This window comes from Halichoerus grypus, chromosome 2, assembly GCF_964656455.1.
Source record: "Halichoerus grypus chromosome 2, mHalGry1.hap1.1, whole genome shotgun sequence".
NCBI classification, from domain to species: domain Eukaryota; kingdom Metazoa; phylum Chordata; class Mammalia; order Carnivora; family Phocidae; genus Halichoerus; species Halichoerus grypus.
This window is the reverse complement of record NC_135713.1, coordinates 13,726,029-13,748,237: the sequence shown is the minus strand read 5'-3', so window position 1 is coordinate 13,748,237 and position 22,209 is coordinate 13,726,029. Positions and strand designations below refer to the sequence as shown.

Below are 22,209 nucleotides of genomic sequence, written 5' to 3'. Positions count from 1 at the left end.
CCATCATGCAAAGGCAGCGTCAGCCCCTAGACAGGACCTTCAAGATGGAGGGACAAAGCTGGTAACCTTGGACAAGTTCCATTCTTGTTCTTCCTCCTTAGTGTATGCCCATTAGGTCCCCAACAAGTATTAGACCCTGGAACCCTCCGTTCTTCATAGAGGTTGTACTCATGTGAGTTAATGGGCCAAATAGGTGGTGAGTTCCGAACAGCGCTGACTTGCCTGTCAAGCACAGCCTGTGTATTGCATTCTCTTCAGTTTGGATTGTTCACGATGCGGGTACAATCTAGGTTAATCCAAAATTAACATGGATTGCCCAATTGTTCCCTTCCTGGCTGAGCCAATTACTCCCACACATACAACATTTTCTGCTGAATATATGATTTCAGACTACATCTTAAGTTTTCTTAAGTATGGTAGAATTGAATGTCATGAACCATAGTTAGGTTAAAAGTCTGATTTAAATATTTTGGTGACCACATTTATGACTGTCTTTAATTGCTTGAACACAATTCAAAGAGTTAGAAAAGAGGACAAAAAATGAATACTTGCCTTAGATTTTAATTCTCCTATATGCTACCCAACAGGTCTAAGGGTAAGTCAACGGAGGAAACAATGTCTCTTCAGTTTCACTTATCCCTAAACAGTGATTTATAGTAATAAATACTAATCCAGGAGGCTGATTTGATTGGGTTTTTTTTTTAAGATTTTATTTTTAAGTAATCTCTACACCCAACGTGGGACTCGAACTCACAACCCTGAGATCAGGAGTCATATGCTCTTTCGACTGAGTCAGCCAGGCACCCCTGATTTGATTGTTCTAATCACCAAAAAACGTAGTGACTTTTTTAACTAAAAGAAGGGGATGAAAAGACAGTGAATGTATAACATATTACTCCCACCAATCACATTTACCTGTAAGAAATGTACGGCATTTAATATCAGTAACCATATAAATGTCCTCCACGGTTCACTGAATCTGTTCTCTCCCTCCCCCCAACAGCAACCTGCCCCCAGGCTATTTTATATCTGCCAGGACACATTGTGAACAACCTGGACATTCCTCTGCCATTTTCCTTACCTAAAACAGGTGCTTGGTGGTTAAGGTGTTTACATATTTCTTGTATGCTGTGCTTTCAAGCATTAAGTATTCAAATTCATTTCACTATAGAAACAAGAACCAAAAGTGCCAAAAGGTGATGACAGACATGAATTGAACCCACAGGTATATCTGCCCAGTATTCAGTTTGACCATTACTTCTCCCAGCATTACCCACTGGCAACATCTTAGATGTGGTACACATTACAGACCACTCAGAGGTTAACTGGAGACGAGTTCTTCAACCCATAGGAACAGGACCAGGTTCATTTGCATCCACTGTATCCCTAATCTCTCTTTGGGAATTCATTCCAGTGTACTGACCCTTCACAAGTTCTACAGAAAATTTTCTATGTTAGAGTGCGAAACTATATTTATTCCTGATTAATTACCACCCAATCCCACTCCCCGCAAAATCTGTCATTTATCTGATTCAATCATGAGAAAACTTTTTGTGGCTAGAGCTGAGTTCATTTTAAAGGACTTTACATTTGAGATTTAGTTTCTAGAATCCAATTGGAAAAGACCCAAATGACTACCAAGAGATCCAAGAGACAAGTTCTTCTTTTCTCATGTTCCAGATCCATGTGCACTCTCAATAATTAAGTCACTGCTTATCCGGGTTCTCCAAGCTCTTCCCCATCTACAGAATACATGGAATCCGAGCAACCTCAAAGAATGGAGGTAAAGTCACACCTGTCGGTGCGCATCTCTCCATCCTATAAAATTATCAACAGGCATACACACAAACTACTACATACTCCAAAGTGAAAGGAGTCTTTCCTTAGAGATCATAAAGGCTTCACCCTCTTGTAGGTAAAGCATGGAGGCCTGGAGGTTAAGTGACTTAAAAGCCATACAAGTCTATTAGTGGCAAAACCAGGACAGGAATCTGGCCACCACGAAGTCCAGTTCCATGCTTGCTCTCACAGTGCTGTTCTCACTGCCTCCTCATAGCCCTTGGGTCCCCTTTCCGGGCTTTGCATGAGTATGACAAATAAAGGGATCACATGATCATCAGTGGTCTCACAACGTATATACATAGGATATTTCTACAAGATCTTCTCTTTCCCAGCCTTCAAGATCAACTCCACTTACTGCCTCGTTTTATTCAAAATATTTGTTCTAAGTAAATTAATAACACCCATTTTTAGAGGGTGCATATCCATAGCCAAAGTCAGTTTTCAGTTTAGCCTCTCCAAGATAATGGATTGACACTGATCCACCAGCTAATTCTTTAAACAGAAAATGTTCGCAAAAACGTGAGCACACTGCTTTATACTTCTATCGAAATGTCACCAGGAACATGTCCAATAGAGCACTCTGTTCTCTACTGAGGTAATTACCAAGGAGGAAGGGGTGGTAAAAGAAAACCAACAGTCTTCATTATTTCTTTTTAATTGTTTAACTTTATTACTGTTGCACCATTTATACAATTACATATAATTTCAATGCATCCATTGTACATTTTTTTGTGTTTTTTTTTTTATTTTTATTTTTTTCCATTTCCCAATGAGTGGTGTGTTGGTGTCTGTGACACAGAATGGAAGAGAAACCGGAACTGCAATGAACGCAGACTTTTTTTTTTTTTTTTTCATTTCCACTGACCAATAAACAGAACTACAGGTGCATCCAACCACGGACATGCATTAACTCGTCATGAGAAATCTAGGGAGGCTAAGTAGGATGAGAGAATGTTTGTTACTCCCAAAAATACCTGGGGAGGAAGAATGGAGTATTGGCATCGAGATACACGTGGACTGGCTAAGTGGGCTGTCTGAAAGTTGGCATTCATCCACAACATTAAAAAAAATATCAAAATAAGAAAAGCAGTAAATTAAAAAGAAAACACAGAAAATACTGCTTTCATAAAGATCTGATTGCCTTGGCATAGGCCGTGCGGGCAGAATCAAGCGCATCACTCCCAACCCCCTTGCAGAAGACCATCGTTCGGCTCTTGGCGGCGGAGCGCAGGTGACGGCAGTCAGGTACACCAGGTGTACTGTACTTTCAGACACTGATCTTTAAAATCCAGGACTGACTGGTAAAGTTGACTGAAGGTATATTAGATATTTCCCCACAAAAATACTATTTGGATTCTCCCCACCCCCTCCCTCCCTCCCTCAATGGGACAACATCCTTTTTATGTATTTATTTTTTAATTTCCTTGGGCGATACATATCATTACTTCCAATTTGAAACGCGTTAGTAGAGGAGAGAGAGAGAGACAGAGAGAGACACAGAGAGAGAGACAGGCGTGGAAGCGGGACTCGGGTTCCAGAGGCTGTCCGTGTTACTCTTTGACCGCTACGGTTTGCTCGGCGCAGGCGGCGGGCGCCTCGGCAGCGTCGTCTGCGGGGGCTGCGGGGGCCTGGGCCTTGGCCGTCGAACTGGGGGCTTCCGTGGCTGCCGGGCTCTCCTTGGACGACGGGGCAGCCTCGGTGCTGCTGGGTTTTGAGTCTGAAGCCGGGGCCCCGTCACTTTTCGTCTCCTGCGCGGCAGGAGCTGCGGGAGCCTCAGTCTTTGTGGGTTCCCCGGCCTCCTGGCCCTTGTCATCCGCCTTGGCCTCCGCGGGCGCCTCGGGCTCCGCAGCCTGGGGGGCGTCGCCGGCCGCCGGCTCGGGCTCGGCCTTCGGGGGCTCGGCCTTGCCCTCGGCCTCCCCCTCCGTCTGCTCGGGCTCCGCCTTCGGGGCGTCTTCCTTGGCCGCCGCTGCCGTGTCTTTGTCGCCTTCCTTGTCTTCGGGCTTGCCGGCCGCCGCGTCCGGGCCATCCTTGTCGGGCTTCTCCTCCTTGCCCTCCTTCACCTCTGTGGTCTCGGCAGCCGCCTGGGTCTCGTTCTCCTTCGGGGTTCCCTCCTCTTCGGTCCCGGTTCCTTCGGCCTTCTTGTCTTTGTCCTTGGCCTTCTCATCATTCACGTTGTACCCCTTCTTCTTCTTGCTCAGCTTGCCTCCCATCTTGGAGCTCTGTAACACAGCACAACGGGACACAACACAAAAAGGAGTTACTCGTGGCTCCGGGAGGGAACACCTGTGCCCCCCTCTCCCCGCCCCATCCATAGGCTGAAATCCTACCCCCCCCCAAGGTGATGGCATTAGGTGGTGGGGCCTCTGCGAGGTGATGAGGCCAGAAAGGTGGCGCCCTCATGGGCGGTACCATAGAAGGGACCCCGCGGTGCTCCGGCCCTGGTCCCCAGGTGAGGCGCAGCCAGAAGACCGCCCAGCACCGGTCCCCAGACACCTCATCTGCCTGCACCTTCACCTGGGACTTCCCAGCCTGCAGAACCGTGAGAAATAAACTTCTGTTTATAAGCCACGCAAGTCTACGGTAGTTTGTTTTAGCAGCCAGAACGGACCCCGATGCTTCTAAGTATAAAAACTAGAAGGCGGCTACCGTTTACGAAGTAAAGAGCTCAGCATGCCACTTCAGGGTACACTTCAAGATGGTGACCAGGGTGAAGCTCGTGTTACCTGTATTTTGCCACAATCAAAAATTCTTAAAAAGCGCATCATAAAAAGTAAAGAGCTCAATTACACAGTGTCTAGTTGCAGCAAGGGGAAGAAATAAACTGAGATCAAAGACTCCGTGATTAAATACTAAGCTTGTCAATGGTAAAGAGAAGTGGAGCATTATTTTTTCTTAAGTGCTTTCTGATGAGCAGCTCAGATACTAAGTACTGAGCACTTACGTACAAAATGGCAGAGGCATTTATGAAAGGCTTCACAATCTTAAAATACTTTCCAGAGAAATGGCACAGCTGTTGATAAAGCACAAATCACAAATTTCTAGAAAATAATCTCAAACTACAAACTCCTTTGAAACTCCATTGTTCATATACACGCTCATATAAGCACGTATATCTTCAAAGACCGAAGGCAAGTAGTAGTTGGCCTATCTCCTTAGTATAAGCAGGACCAGTTAAAAGAAAACTATCACCCAAGAAATGAAAAGCCTAGAGTGTCTCTAGTTACATCTAGCTTGTTAGTTGTGTCAGACTTGTATTCATTGCTTTTTGAGATGATTTTGGCTTCAAAGAAATACTCCATAGCAACGTAAAAACGTCCCTCATGGTCAATTGCCTGACTAGAATTCAAACTAATTCAGTGCTCATTAACAGAATTTTTTACTCCAGGTGAAGTCCCCAACTTCTTGGAGGCCTTTGATTCTGACATCAGAAACTACAATTGTATTTGAATCCTTAATTTTTCTCCTCTGGTACAAAAATGAATCCAAATACATAATAAATTATAAAATTATAAATAATAAATTCAGTCTAGAACCACTGCCAGAACTACACAGGCATGGTATTTTTATTTTCAAGTTCATTTTGATGCCATCACGTTATCAGTGGGAACCGACTGAAACTGTTGCTCTTTAGAGGAAGATCAGCTGCTTCTCCTTGATGAACATGGAAGAGATCCAATGTCAATACTCTTTAGTCCCCACAATTAAGAAAAGTCCAGTAGAGAGAGCCTTGCCCTGGGCCCCAGTGGAGGTTTATGAAGTACAGGTGACAGACGACCTGGTTCTGTCCCAGGTGAAGGACGACTCTGGGTTTAGTTATAAAGTTCTTGTTGATCAGTCGCCTTTTTTTTTTTTTAATGTCATCCATTTGGAACAGAAAATTTTATTCCTTATACTTCTCGAACCATGACTCACGAGAGTGAAATATCTACATTTATCTCTAAAAGCTGGGTGTTAGATAGGAGAGCGCTATTCTTCAGTCAAAATGTGTCTCTATCTGCTCATTTCCACCCCATCTGTGAATTTCCTGTCTGGAATGCCTTTAATGTTGGAGGAGGAAAAAAGCAGTAAGTTGAAAGATGACCAAAATAATGTTCCTAGTCTGAAGGAAGGCCTTTATTATGTTCTGAAAGAATTTCTCTTAAATATCTCTTTTAAAAAAAGGAATGGTTTTTGGTCATAACCCACTTCAGACACCCAATGGGTTCTATTTGACTTAAGTTTTGGTTATTTTTCCCTCAGAAGTAGGGCAAATACATATGGTAAAATACAATTAAATACATTTTAATCTCATAAGCAATCACAAAGCAATAAATGAAAATATAAAGAAATAAATTGGACCAGTGTTTTAAATAGAGTTTATAACTGAGTTCTTAATTAGCCAGTGTGCAGGAATGTCAAAATAATTTCAGCTCTGATATGTTGAGATATATTTTGGTACATTAGGTTAGAGCTAAGAAACAGGAAACCTGACAGCTCTGCTTTTTCTATATATTCTCCAATTCTATAATAGAAACCCATACACCAACTTAGAAATTACAGAATAGAGGACAAAGTGTAAATGCAGCCTCTTTCTGACACACACAGCATGAAATTCTATATAGCTATCCCCAGAGGCTTAAAGTCATGTTGGTTTACAAACCTAAAATCTGTGTTACTAAAATTGGTTTTCTGAAACACAGTTAGGGCCACTTTCTATTCTTTAAGCCCAGCTGCGATTCATTTCTGGGTAGGAAATGAATGTACATCATCAAGTTGTAAGTAAGAAAGTCTCTATCCCTATTTGTTTTTCAAACACAAAGTTAATAAACACCCCTGCTTTTTGCTAATTTTCTTGTGTAAGTTACAGTGGGGTATCAGAGGAAGGCTTATAGAATCCATTAGAACCCTGGAAAAGCAGGGTAGTCTGGTTTTTCCCAAGATAATATGAGTGAAAACCCTGCATATACGCAGGGGTAAATTAAAATTAAAACTTAACATCTATTAATGGTTTCCTGAGTGTCAAGCACTATCGTAATCCTAAACACATTACTAAATTGTTTTATTTAATCTTCTCAACAGTACCATAAGGTAGTAAATATACCATTAGCATCCACCTTTTACCCATATGGAAATTCCAACTAGCTGAGTTCATGGGGCAGAACTATAAGCAAAAGGCCAAATCCAACAAAATTAAGTAAGGCAAAAAGGCACCATCCAGGAGGTCAAAGGGAACGGTCATGAACAAGCTGGTAACTGGACAGAGCTCATCTCAGGAATGTTACCCAGCCTGGGTCACAAGGTTGGTGCAGATGTGGGGTGACTCAGAACTCAGGATGTCGTCAAGGTAATGATGAAATTCACAACTTCAGGTACTCTCTGCCCTTAACCTTTTCATTGCCCTGTTTATCACTGGGGCTTTGAATCGGTATCCTTAAGAAATAGGAGAGCGATGGGCATATATTTTAATCATTTCTCTCGTATGTATTACTTCTAATTTTGAAGGAAATTAGTTGGTGTAAAAAAACCCAGCAACAAATAATCCACCTTGGAAGTCACTTAAACCTAAATCTGAGCTACAGTGAAGGCTAAGACTACCTTTGCATTTCTGCACTGCACATCTGGGACACTCACTAGCCATTAAAAACTCAGACCCATGCCGATGGAGCGAACTAAGCTCCATGTGTTGATACAATAACCAAACACTTAAGTTGATCTCTTAGTTAAAACATGTCAAAGGAAAGCAAACTCCAGAGCTGCCCTTTAAAATTACAAGAGAATCTGATGCCACAAGGGCCAAAACTATAGACTTATGGCTTCAGATTGGCATAGAAAATAACTAACAGTCAGCAGCAATAGAGAGAGAACTTCACTGTGTGTAATCGGGAAAATTCTGGACAAGAATTATTTCATGGAGTGTTTGCATGTTGCGTCATGGTTGACTCATAAGATGTTGCTATGAATCACATTTCCCCGGTGCCCCTGCCCTGAATCCTTGGGCAGGTTACTTAACCTCATTGTCCTTTCATTCCCTGTCTGGTAAAAAATGTCAACCTTAAGAGAATTTAATGTGAGGCATCAGGACAATGTTTGACATGTCATGGGCCTGCAATGAATGTTAATTACTTTCCCCATCATTTAATTTTGCAATTCTTAGTTAGTTCTATGCTTGTAAATTCCAAGAGAATAGTAGAACATGGGCTCGAAACACACAAACTCTACCATCAGGCCTGAGAAGCGCTGTAATTAAAAGAGTATTCAAAAATATTTTTAAATGTCATCAAGAAGATTTTTGGTATGTGTGTTTCAAGCTTGCTCCTGCTGACTGGGTGTATGTGGAAAAGAAGCTGGTGCATTTATATGCTGTCACCATTCTGTCACCATGCTGCTAATAGTAAATTAGTCTACTTCAGACTAGTCACCAAATCTACTTCCTCCAAATTTGAGCTCATACGAGAGCGACCATAGAAGAAATATTTCATCTTCCCACTACCTCTTCCTTTGTTCCAAGGAAACAAGGGAAAATCCATTTCAGTCATCAGGATGAAGACAGAACCCAAATTCTGCAGTTAAAACTCATTTACTGCCTATTAATTACGTGAAAGGCAAAAAACTTGATCTACGCCTTATCTCAGCTAATAAGCTAAACGTCAAGTCCTTAGGAGGGAAGATAACACTGTCAAATGCCTCCCCCCACCCCTTTTTTTAACTTTCTGCAGAAGAATTTTTTTCTTTTATAAAGTACCAATACTATTAATACTTTGAAGGTCCTAACATAGCGTTTGAAATCTCCCACAGCTGTCCCGAACTTATTCCCCCTATCTTATAAAACCAAACTTCTCTCTAGTTCATCAATCCCACTGGGCTATAAACAAATATTCCAGAAGAATTAAAGTCCTGCTTTTTGATGAAGAGAGGAGATAAAGGGTCACTCTAGCACTGTTTGTTGATCAAAGCAACCTGGGATGGGAAGTGGGAAGCCAGAGGGAGCCCATGAAGGTTACAGGAAGGACCAATGGCGGTGTATTCTCTAATGGTTCTCTTGGCCTCACCTGCCAGGAAACTCCCAGCCCGCATCCACACCCACCACTCATGACACTGACCTCACAGCCCACTTGTGAGCTTACACTACACACTCATTTCTGATACAATGTGCCTTCGTTTACTGGCAGCTAATGACTTTTCCTAATAAATGATAGTGTGTATTCATGAACTTTCATGAAAATTCCAAAGGTGTGTTTCTCTAACATCTTCAGGTGCAGGAAGGCACATAAAAGAGCAACTCCACAGCGAGGCAGGCAAGGGGAGGCGATGGGCTTTGGCCTCAGAAATAAGTACATGAAGTAAAGTAATAAATGACCTAAAAATCAGGTTTTAATTCTTTCTCCAAAGCAAATATTTTGTTGAGCCTTAAAGCTGACAAGTACTTTTTTTTTTTAATATTTTATTTATTTATTTGAGAGAGAGAGATAGCAAGAGAGAGAGCACGAGCGGGGGCAAAGGAAGAAGCAGGCTCCCCGTTGAGCCAAGAGCCCAACATGGGGCTCGATCCCAGGGCCCTGAGATCATGAACTGAACCAAACGCAGACGCTTAACCGACTGAGCCACCCAGGCTCCCCAAGTATTTTTTTCTCCTTATAAAACAAAATCCTGTTTACAAGCTAATGTTAGATTCTATCTATTATCCATCTATCTATCTATATAAAGAAAACAATGTGATCCTATATATCACCGCTATAGAAACCTAAAAAAATGACTCTTGAGCACTTAAATTTTACATAAAAAATTTCTTCGGGGGATTAAGGGCAAGAAATCATTTGCAAGATTATGTTGTAATCAACATACTCTAATAGAGATGATCTCCCCTACAAAGTTCTTCCAATTCTTTTTTACTTTCGCTCTAGGAAGGCTGTCAAGGAACATGGAAGATGTTTCTTAGCCACTGAAAATCATCTAAGTCATATTTGTTTTGTACACACAACCGCCAGGATACACGGGGGTCGAAATCACCTCTATACAAGCTGAATTCAATCCAGAATTTCATTAAAAAACAATTCTTGCAAACTCGAATGTGATCAGCTCATCCAAAACTTTCCTCTTACGCACTTAAAATTTTCTTACCTTAAAACAAACCAATCTATCATCAGCATAGCCTCCTGAATTAAAATTTATAGTCTCTCATTTTGAGAAAATAAAGGCAGAAAGGCAGACAACAAAATGTCATTTAGTAAAAAGTTAAATTATGAATCTTTTAAGACGTGTCAAAAACAAACCACCTAGCACTCAGTATGTCGTTTGCTAAAAATGGCAAGCACGCGGAGCGCTGGTCCCAGCTGTAAATAATTTGCTTAAGACTCTGAGCAAATCATCTTCCCCTCTGGGTCTCAAATTTCCTACTCCGTAAAATGAAGATATTTAAAGTTCATTCTCAGGGGTGGGAGGGTGGGGGATGTGTGTGTATGTGTGTAGGTGTGTGTTTTCTGAATGATACTAACAAAATGCTACGTATGTGAAAAATGTGTTATGATCAGTATCATGGACTGAATGTTTGTGTCCTCCCAAAATTCGTTAGGTTGAAGACTAAGACTGATTAAGGAATCTATTTCCTGTATATAAAAAGCATTTATAGGGGCTGTTGGGTCGCACAGTTGGTTAAGGGTCCCACTCTTGATTGCGGCTCAGGTCACGATCTCAGGGTGGTAAGATGGAGGCCCGTGTAGGGCTCCAGGCTCAGTGCAGAGTCTGCTTAAGATTCTCTGGCCCTCCCCTTGCTCTCGCTCTCTGAAATAAATAAATAAATATTTTTTAAAAAGCACTTGTAAAACATAAATAAACTTGCCCAATGTGGAAATTATTTTCTTGCCATCATCACCACTGCCTCATCCAGAACTAGCTGATACCAACGGTGTTTGCAAATCCTTCAGGAACACTGCTCAATGTAAATGGAGAATCTGCCTTCTTTCTAAAGCAAAATTATACTGTTTCATAGGACACTAACACTAAGCGCTTAGTCATGTGTGGCCTCCTGACAAAGTCTATTTTGTCTGCCAGAAACCAGCTTTCACCCACTTGCTACGGGTGAGAAAAATGATCTAAGCAGTGATTAGATTCACTTCTTCTTCAGTAAGTGCTAAAATTCTCAAGCTCCTATCCACAAAATCCTTCATACCCAAGAGCTGGCAAGAGGTATTTAAAATATACAAGACAATTTTGCTTATGCCTAGGCTGATCTTCTCATGGAAAAAAAAAGGATCTTCAGTTTTATGGGAAAAGGTGGATTTAATTCCTGAGACAAAATAAATATTAAGATGGTCCAGTATCATAAAAATGGTCTAAATTTTGCCAAAGTTGAAGGTTTTCACTGAGGACTCATTCTCTTTTCCTTCCTTTGAGAAGTCTGAAGAGTTTAACCATAAGTACTACTATCACCAATCAATTATACCACTTACTTTGGGTAGAACCATTTTTGTTTGTCTTTAATTGAGCACAGAAATATGGAACATTTCTTCCAAGGAAAAAAATTCAATTTGTTCATAAAGGTCCATATCTTTTCTAGATTCTCTTATAGGTCCAGAACTTCATTAAACAGTTTTATCTAAGACATCTCTCATGAATAGCTTTTTTTTTTTTAATCAAGGGATAATTCATTTCTACATTTATTGTCATGGAAAAGCTACGCAAGAAAACCAGGACATATCACCATTTTAACAAAGCTATCAGAAAGCAACATTTTAGATTTTGTTTGGAGTCTGTTAGTTGAGAAAGAGTTCAGGCCAGTTACAAGTATTAAATGCCAACTTTGCTTTGGGAATATCAGCATGAGGTCACGGTGACTTTAAACACAGTAAGGGCAAAGATTCATTACCTTCACGTAAAAGAGAGCAAGAGCGAGAGCGAATGAGACAGGCAAGAGAGAACATTTTTTGTTTTGAATAAAGTCTCTCTCCACCTTCCATAAAATGCTTCTTCTGAAAATCTACTCCTCCATCAGATCCAATCTCTTTCTGCATTGTTTAACTTATGGAAACTGAAGCCAAATATTCTCTCCTGCAAGCTTCTCTAACACCTTCAGGGCACGTAAGAACGAAGAGTATCTAGCAGTCCACGATTTAGAACTTGATGCCATTGTGCACCAAAGCTACAGCAATGGCTTTCTCAATCAGGAAGCCCATTAAAACGGTTTCTCTGTTCTCTGGTGCTCAGAAAGGAGCCCAATCTGGCAGACGCCAGTTGCTGTGGTGAGTGGAGCCCTTGATCTGACTTAGTGCTCAGTAGCCTCCGTAGATAGAAGACCGTTCTCCCTCTTCCAAAACGGAGGTTCTCATATCCTATATGGCTGCTACCAAGTGAAAACACATGGCTTCACCCCAACTGCCTTTGATTTCAGTCAAGAAAACTGCCAGTGTTTTAAAACAAAGGCAGGCACAGCCCTACTTACCTGGAGAGCATCGATCACGATGTTAGCCATGATGGAGTTGTTCCTACGCTTCCCAAAATGTCGGGTTTCTGGGAGCTATCATTTACACTTTCCTGTCGTTAGTCCCTGAAATAAAACACTCACTAAATAGTCTGGCTGGGTGCAGGTGAACAAGAAAAGGAGAAATGTTGAATCAAAAGGAGTTCTGAATAGAAGAAACCATAGCATTGTCATGACCAGCTGGAAGATTTCAGTCCTTTGAGGCAAGTCTAAGGAACCAGCCACCCCAGAAGAGTCCTTCTGGAGACCTGGGTCATCCTAACAGCTTGCTTGCCTTTTTTTTTTTTTTTTTTTTTCTTTTTTCCAGAACACTCTTCTCACCCGCCTCATCCCACTGCCGTCAGAACAGACTTCAGTGATGAGAAATGGAGAGGAGAAGGATTTGAGGATTCTGCGTGTTTTCAGGGTAGCACTGAGGAGTCTGCTTCTATTTACTATCTGTGTTACCTGACGAATTCCTCTTTCCCAAGCTTCACTTTCTTCCTTTATGTAGCGGGGGACCCTTCATATCTATTTTTCTGGTGCTTTTAAAAAAATTTTAAATTGAAAAACATTTTTTTTTTGCCTCATGGTTCCCAGATTATTTTTTTCATTGTAGCTGATACACAATGGTACATTAGTTTCAGGTGTACAACATAGTGATTCGACAAGTCTATATGCTATGCTGCGCTCACCCCAAGTGTAGCTGCCATCTGTCACCACGCAATGCAATTAACAATACCACTGATTGTATTCCCTATGTTATACCTTTCACCCCTGAGACTCACTCATCCTGTAACTGGAAGCCTGTATTCCCCGCTCATTTTTTACCTATTTTTGCTCATTTCCCACCCCCTCCAAACAGCTTTCAAGAATCCGTCTGCATCTTGGTGGCAAGCAAAATTATTGGTAGTTAAATGTTAATATTTATCTTAGCCCACGTACTGAATTTTAGATGTTTTAATATGCAGAGAATCACCATTTGTGATTTTTGAATCTTTATTTCAGTAGCACTGTGCTGGTTATATCCATTAGTGTTGCCCAAGTCTCTGGAACAAAAATGCAAGCCCCAATTACAGTATTGTCCCTCTTCAGAAAATGCAACCTTGCATAATGACATAGTTTCCAGGCATTAACTACCTCAAAACCATGGGGGATTACATGCACTGTATTCTTTCTACAATTACTACATACTCCACGATATCACCCAATTCCATTTCTTACTAGCATATTTTCACATTTTTGTTACTCTGTCAGTGAACAACAACACAATTCTAGGACAACGGAAATCACTGGTATACTTAACTGGTATATAAAGCCAAACAAAAAAAATATGACTAATATAAAATTTCTCCCATACGATCCAAAAGTTACTATATTTGCAACTTCACATGCTATTCCTATTTATGTCTTCTTTTTCTGCACTAGTAATATCTAGGCACCTCCTATGTAGGACAGTTTGAATCATACAAAGGTCCCATCCATTGCCAAGTTTTTATTTTGAAAATGCAAATCTGGATTAACTAACCATTTCACCTAGAACCAGGAGGAAAGAGTTTTTAAGGATGATCGCAAACAGATTACAATGAAGAAGACGACCACCTATATAGCAAAACAACACGAGTATGCCACAGTATGCGTCAGAGACGGGACTGCTATTCCTGGTTTGACTGCTGCTTCATGATGTGATTAATACGAAACAGTCTCTTTTTGATTTTGTTTCCATTTTATAATCAGAAGCAAATATATCTGCTTCACAAGGATGCTGAGAATGAATCAATGTTTCCTGACAAAGGTAAATGTATGGCCAGAGCATATGAACTGTATCCTCGAACAAGCAATTGCGAATTCAGGGCTGCAAAGCTTCAACAGGTTTATAAACAAAGCAATCCATTATTGATTTTTTTAAAGTAACCTATAAAGACAGAACTGACTTGTGAATTGCATTTGCAGACAAATTCTTCACCAGACCAACTGGGTTTATAATGACTCTGGCCACAAAAAAATCCAAGTTATTGGCCAAACCCAGCTGAAGCAAACTTTAGGGTAAGAGAAAAGGGGCTGGGGGGAATGACCTTTTAAGAGAGAATTTACAGGGCGCCTGGGTGGCTCAGTTGGTTAAGCGACTGCCTTCGGCTCAGGTCATGATCCTGGAGTCCCTGGATCGAGTCCCGCATCGGGCTCCCTGCTCGGCAGGGAGCCTGCTTCTCCCTCTGACCCTCCCCCCCTCTCATGTGCTCTCTCTCTCTCATTCTCTCTGTCTCAAATAAATAAATAAAATCTTTAAAAAAAAAAAAAAAAAAAGAGAGAATTTACAAAGAATGAAGAAACACAACAAATTCAAAAACTATATTCAATAAGAAGAGAGGAAAGAAAGCATTTGGTTATGTCCAACAATTTCTAATATCAACAAATGACTGTTCCTTTTCTTTTAAATAGTCATAATTTTTATTCTAAAAGAGAAAAAATGAAATAAAGATCCTGTAGCCTACGTGCATTTTTGGTATTCCTACCACAGTGTGCTTGGCCACAGTGATTTGCTGTGAGGTTTCATCAATGCCTGATGATAATTTCCATTGTTGGAATTATTGTTCTCAGTATCCGGTTCAGTCAAAGCTTCTATTCAGCAACTGTAACATCACCACCATGGAGGGGATGGGAATGTCCTTTGGGGAGAGGGAACCGTAGCAAGAATTGTCAACCTATGTCCAAGTTTCTAAAACATTTAAGACAATTTATTTCCTTGTCATAACAAAAAGCACTGTGAAAGTGTACTATAAAAATGTGCAAGAAATATTTGGAAAAAGGACAGACACACTCATACTTCTACAACCCAATTTTCCCAAAGAGTTTATTAAGAAGAGTTGGATCTACAAAATCAGAAGGGTCTCTGATACAAAAGAAAATGAACCACAAGTGACCTCTCCATTATTCTCCTTCATGAAGTACAGACTAGCCCTGCAGAAGCATCCTCAAGCTATCTTTGGAGATCTCTCATCAAAAATCCAACAGGTAGGGGCAACCTGGCTGGCTCAGTCAGTGGAGCGTGCAACTCCTGATCTCAGATTTGTGAGTTCTAGCCCCACATTGGGTGCAGAGATTGCTTAAAAATAAAATCTTAAAAAAATAATAATAATTCAACATGCAGAGCGGCCTCAAGAACTTCAGATATTCAGAAATTATTCAGAAGAAAAACAGACTTGATTTTAATGGGAAAAGAACTTTTTTGAAGTACACACAAGTATAAGAAGTCATGCACAGGGACAAGTGAACAAAATGCCTCCTCTACTCTAGCCTGGCAGGAGAGAGGACACACGGAGACAATTAAAATGAGAGGAAGTGAAGTGTCAGAAGAGAGTGCAAAACAACAGTTTTCCCCAAAGAGATAATCTTTGGTTGGAGTCGGGGCACCAGGAAAATTTTATAGAGAAGATGGGGTCTGAGATGGCAGAAATATTGAAAGTACTTATACACACAGTACTTACTCTGCCTAGGACTCTTACTATTTAATTTTCATGTGTATGAACTCATTAACTGTCTCATCAATCCCAGGAAGAAGGAATTATTACTACCTCCACTTTACCCTGAGGAAACGAAGGCAGGCTGCAGGTAAACAGCTCACCTAGGATGATTATATAATCCCTGGCCTGGACATGGTGTTGAACCCCAGCACGCTGGCTCTTACCTGAGGTCTCAGCCACCATGACAAACGGCCTTGAAAAGTTGGCTACGCTACCTGTAGATAAAGATGGGAAAGTAGAAAGTACGTATGTGAAAAACAGGAAGGTCCAGTCGAGATTACAAGAAAACCCGCTTGAGATTTAGGAGATAGGGGAGGATGTATTTACCTGGAAGGAGGGATGATGGAATATAAATCTATAAAGGTTGTCTAATAGAATGGTGGTATTTAGGTGGCAGAAAGTAGAAAACGAGCTCTTAAAAGGAGGTAGAAAACGAGCTCTTAAAAGGAGTTAGAAAAGAAGGGAAAGTGTCTCAGAAAGCAAAGGAAGAGAGGATTTTTAGGAAGCAGCCTGGAGGTTTTCTTCACTACTGCGAAAAGGTTAAGAGAGATAAGGACAGAAATTGTGCAATTCGATCTGGTGACGAGTTGTCAGCTGCTGACCCTGGAGTGACCCAGGTAGAGGGGTGAGGACACATGTCTCTTAGGAAGGACTCAGACGTGTAGGAAGAGCCAGGGACCGTCCACAATGGTCAACATAAAAGAGTGTTGTTAAAGTAAAGGCAAAAGTCAAGACGAGAACTTGCAATTTTGTCAAGACGGACTTTACAAGGACTGGAAAGAATTGCAAATACATATGGGGAGGTGGGAAGAGACAAAGAATAAAGAAAGAAGCTAAAGTAGAAACAAGAAGGAGAAATCACTGATAGTTAAGGTTCTGGAAGACTCAGAAAGTCAAAATCAAGTATGGTAAAGCTTACTTACTATAGAGATGGGGAGAAAGAGAAAGGAGTGAGGGCAAATCCAAGTCCAACAGTGTGCCCGGACTCCGCATCCACATCACTTTCTTTCAAGTGAATATGGTCAACTCTGATTTATTCCGGAACAAAGATTCGCTAAGATCTCTCTATGTAGTAAATGTTAAATCATAAGCATTTGAAATAGTTGTTTATCTTTTTAGCATTTTAGGTCTGTATTTGTCTAGTCATCTTATCACTTAGCTTCTTTCTTATTACAACATTTAGGATTTCTCAAGTGCGAGGAGGAAAAGGACAGACATTTCATCAACTAAAATGCTAAAGGATGAACACAGTGACCTCTAAACCTGGAGAGGTCTTACTGTGAAATGATTTGATGGGCAAAAGTAAGGCAAATAGGCTCCCTGCATTATAAAAGGGCTTGAGATAAGGGAATGCACAGTTGGTCTCTAAACGCTAATTCTCCATGGAGATATAAAAAGGACTACTTTACTACGCTTATTCTTTCCTGATCATGCAATCTGGTCTTGGGTCTTTAATAAGCCATCCACTTGTGGTATTTATCAGTAGCATCCTTGCTTAGCTCTTTTATATTCTGTTGTATTGTGTAGGGAGTTTTAGCAGTAAAACAGACCTAGCCTTACTTGAGCATTGACCTAAAGCCTTTCTTCAAATTTATTCAGCATATATCTGAAAACCCCAGGACAAAGATTTTTAGGTTAATTCACGATGGGTTCTTGATAAATATTGCTGACTTACTACACACTGAAACATGCAATTTTCAAATTATAAACTTATAAAATGAAAGAACCATGAGTGTAAATTCAATTATATAAACTCAGCTTTCACTTAGCAGTAGAAAGAAGTATGCTAAATTATAACTGAAATGCCATTCCATTAAATGAGACACGGCCAAGTTCCAGAGATCATCCATGATGGCAAATTCTATGGCGCTAGGACTCATCACATAAAGAGGAGAACACACAAATCACTGCAATAATGTTGACCAGGTATCTTTGAAGTTGCTATATGCACATTGTAGAAACCAATTTTTCAAAGTCTACCTCCTATCGATCCTATAAAGTTTAACCATAAAACCGAATTGATGGTGGTTCTATAAATATAACAGATGACAGTTAAGCTTGTCTTTGAATATAAAGTTAACCAAATGCAGGCCTTATGCAGAGGGCTTTTTTTTTCTCCCGTTTAAAACATCCTGCCACATGCAGCAAACACTATCAGAAACCATGTATTATTCATTCTCGTCAATAGTTAAGTATGTTTTCTGAGTTGGCTGTGTGCTTATATCATTATTTATGTGCACTTAACGAGTGGTCCTTTCAAAAAGCCCTATTTCCAGCATTCTGACATTTGACTTTATAGGAATCACCTGTTCTTTTAATCGATAAAGCTAGTAAGTGAACCACAACCAACTCAGGAAATGCAAGCTAAGATCACTCCTGAATCACTCCTCCCATCCACAGACCCGGGAAACTAGTATGTCCTATCGCTGCAACTAATTTAAGACTCTCAAGACAGGATTAAATAAAGCACAGGGGAAAAACAAAATAAAAAAGCCTTCTAGAAGCTGAGATATTTTTGCAGCTTATTGGTGAACGAGACAGACCATCCTGGGCTTGGAGCCATAACAGACTCATTCAATGTAGCCCACTGGACACTGACTGGTAGCCAAAGAGAAGGGAGGAGGTCCACCCACTCAGGGTATAACCGCAGTTTTATTTCCAGTATTTTCTATCTCCAATCATAAAGGGCTGGTTCACACTTTTTATGACCACTTAAAATGGCCACATATTGACATTTTAATGTATCCTTTGGTTCTAGCACCAATAGTGAATGTAGTATTTCCAGTCCTGAAGCTAGTTCATATTTTAATCATTTTCAGTGGAAACCATTCTAAAATACTGTATACATGTCCTTGATTTTTCAACAAAGAATTTGCTTTTTGTCTTGGTGTTAGGCTTAGCGCAAAACAAATCAGGGTTTAGTAAACCTTTCCTGAATTAAGAAAGAATATTAAATCCACAGGTGAACAGGATACTCTGGGTCTATTTTCAAGAGGCTACTGCAATGTTGAGTTTATTTATTTATTTTTAAGATTTTATTTATTTCTGACAGAGAGAGAGAGAGCACAAACAGGGGGAGCGGCAGGCAGAGGGAGAAGCAGACTCCCCACTGCGCAGGGAGCCCGACGCGGGGCTCAATCCCAGGACCCCGGGATCATGAATGGAGCTGAAGGCAGACACTTAACCGACTGAGCCACCCAGGAGTCCCTGTAATGTTGAGTTTAAACAACATAGTGTAACATTTAATGTCCTTTGTAACCTAGCACCGCCCCGTTACAAATGGCAGTGTATCTCCCGAAATTTCTCCACCCACCCCAAGCTGTCTGTGTTCCCTAGATCTTTTATCTCCAGACTCTTGCGGAGATAAAACTGACCTTTCCACAAACTGACCCGGTAAAGCTGAAGCCAGTAGCTCAGGGGCCACTCACTGAGCAATACAGACAGATGGAGTCGGCAGTGACGAGTCAGGGAAGGTTTTTGCATCATCCGTATAAACTGAAAAATGAAAATCCCACAGACCAGCGTGATTAGGACCCCTAGCTGGGTCTCGCGTAGAAATAAGGGTGGACAGAACAGGGTGGCGTCAGCCCCAAGGGAGGCTCAGCAACTACTGAGCCATTTTATCTGAGTTCTCTTTGGGCTAGCAGAATCACAAATACATTAGAATTATCAGGACTTAATCTCCCACCCAGAAACTCCCCAGCAGCCAATGGACCCCACCTCCTCTACTACCCCCCCATCGCCCCCCACCCCCTGTGCCACCGTCTAGGCACAGAAGGGGCAGCTCGCAGGGAAGAGCAAGGTTCCTGACCCAAGAGCAGGTTTTATCAGCTGCAGAGAAGCCCCCAGGCCTACACCACGCCTTAGGGCGTCCTTTGTTACTCCAGCAACTTCCGTCACAGGTCGGGGAAACACAGTCCAGTAGCCAGAGGGCTCTGTAAACTCCCTTCTTTACTTAACTCAGGCTTCAATTGTGGTTCAAGGTTTGCAACCCTCCCTCTGAGACAATACTGTTTTCAGAAGCATCCATTTTATGTCATTAGAAAACAGGTTTTCCTCTTTTAATTCAAATGGACTTTGATGGCTGGGCCATGAGTCTTGAGCCCTGATCCGATATATTCTGTGGAAGAAAGCCCATGGGCAATGGGGTCAGCAGACCAAGTTCGGCTATGTGAACTTGGGCAGGAAAGTTAGCCTCGGCAAACTCAATCTCCCCTATGAAAGATAAAAAAGGGGGTGGGGGGAGCTTGTTCATAGCTTTAACTGGAGTATTTGCAGGACACAATACAGTCTGGCTCATGACACAGAGTAGGGATTCAGGAAATCTTCATTTACCTTCCTTTACCTTGTTAAAAAGAAAACCACAGGTCCCAAATGGAGTCACTTATGCTAGGCCAAGTCACCAAACCAGGGCTGAACACCTAAGCTAACTGCAGTTTCAACCTCCCCTAGAAATGTGGGGTTACCCAGTCAGCCAGGAATTTTCTGATCAGCACCAATGAGGTAATCTGTCACATGGGCTCTCTCCAGCCTCAAAGGAAGATGAAGTAATCCACAGGACAGGAGCCCCTGCTCTCCCCGCAACTTAGGGAAGGTGACCTTGCCTGAAACAATCCTCTTTCCTTTTCCTAATAACTTCCTTGCCCCCTCCTTCCTATAAAAATCTTCATTTTGTACAATTCCTTGGAACTCCCCCCTTCTCGCCAGATGGGATGCTGCCTGAGTCGTGAATAGGTTGATAAAGCCAATTAGATCTTTAAAATTTTGTGCCTAAAACCACTTCTCTGCCCTGTTACTAGGTAACCTTGAATTTTAAGATTAAGTAAAAGACAGGTGGATCTAAGTACTACATTCAAAACAGGCAAACGAATGGAAATCGATTCAATTATGATCAAAATAATCATTTTCCTTAACATTTAAATCCTAGGTTGAAGCCTGCAATAATCATTTTATAATCCGTAGATTTTAAGAGCAAGTAAATGTTACTAAAAGTGCAAAATCTTACAATGATAAGAACAGATGCCTCCTGCTGAGAAAAGATGAATGCCAACTAGGAACACCAAATGACTAAGTGAGCCCAGTATATACCGGAAAATGTTCCAGAAAAAAATCAAAATGTCTTTAAAGCAACTTCTGGGAAAGAGAGAGTGTTTTCCAAACTGTATTTCCATCTTACTTTAGGTAGATTGAGAGGTTGCGGCAGAGGGCCACGCATAATACTCCGTTTTGCCCATTTCACCTGGAGTTCAATAATAGTTTTAAAATGGAAATATCAATAAAACCTTTCTCCTAGGAATATTTTATTTTCCATCTACAGCTATAAAATAATACATTCGAACACAAAGTAAGAGAATTACCAGATACCCTTCCTGAATCTTAGCATAACATTCAGGCAAGAAGTCAGCCACTTCTCTATTTTTTCCCCATAGGTTAGAAAAAAGCAAGTCAAGAAAATAGACTGCCCAAGTTCATGAGCAGTTTTCTTGGAATTAGGGAGCCACTAGGGAATGAAGTATTGCATTCCAAGCCACACCAAGAGCACGTCGGGACTCGCCTGCTGACCAAATGCTAAATACCATCCCAATATGCGAACGTAAAACCAAGCACCTATTCGATGCCTCAGGAGAGCCCCTCTCCAGGTGTTCAAGCCACAAAAAATTCACCCCAATCACTCTCCTTAGAAAAGGAACTAACACCATTAATTGCATGATTTTGTGAACTTGAATCTTTAAGCAACATGGGTTCAACTTGGGTTTGAATTTCACTATGGCCGATGTGGAGACAAGGTAAAAGAAATACAGAAAAAAATGAAACTTCCTTACAATTTACAGCCCCTCGACAAGGGCTGGGGATAGGCAGAGTGACCTTCCTCCAGGAACTCAAGTGCCTCCACGTTAATACTTTGCTAAGGGCAAAAGGCAACCTTAGCTTGACATTAGGCCCGACCTCCAGGATCCTGTCAGTCTCCTTTAACATATGAAAATCCCTTTGGAAACTTCCTTTATCTCCCTCCCCACACGCACAAGATCCATGTTAGCAATCATCCTCCAAACACACGGCTCACATCTTCCATACATCTGAAGGTCTCATGACTAAGGTTTTACTAGACCCCTCAAGGTCCTGGAAACCTTGCTTCCAAATTCCTCAGAGACTTGCACTATTCCTAAACCCCTCCCAACTTGCAAGTACATAATCAGTCACTCCTTACACCACCAGTGCAACTTTTTCTGCCCGCGGGGCCCGTCCCCGTGGCTTTAACAAAATGACCCTTTTTGCACCGCAAGATGTCTCTCTTCACAGTTCGCTCCCAGACGCCAACATTTCACATCGATGGCCACGAATAGCTGTTTATGTCAAGCTGTTTTTTAATTCCCCAAGGCCTGGTTATTTCATTTTTGATATTAGTGACTATCA

The 22,209-nt window shown here is 41.2% G+C and overlaps 1 protein-coding gene across 2 annotated transcripts in view; it reads right to left on the bottom strand.

Moving 5' to 3' along the window:
- Positions 1 to 2,566: 2,566 nt before the first annotated feature.
- BASP1 (brain abundant membrane attached signal protein 1) overlaps positions 2,567 to 22,209 on the bottom strand; it is a 53,510-nt gene continuing 33,867 nt past the window's right edge. For both annotated transcript variants that reach the window (XM_036070137.2, XM_036070136.2), the window contains exon 2: positions 2,567 to 4,061. In XM_036070137.2, the coding sequence (XP_035926030.1) occupies positions 3,393 to 4,052 (660 nt within the window). In that variant the 5' untranslated portion in view covers positions 4,053 to 4,061 and the 3' untranslated portion in view covers positions 2,567 to 3,392. The remainder of the gene's footprint in view (positions 4,062 to 22,209) is intronic.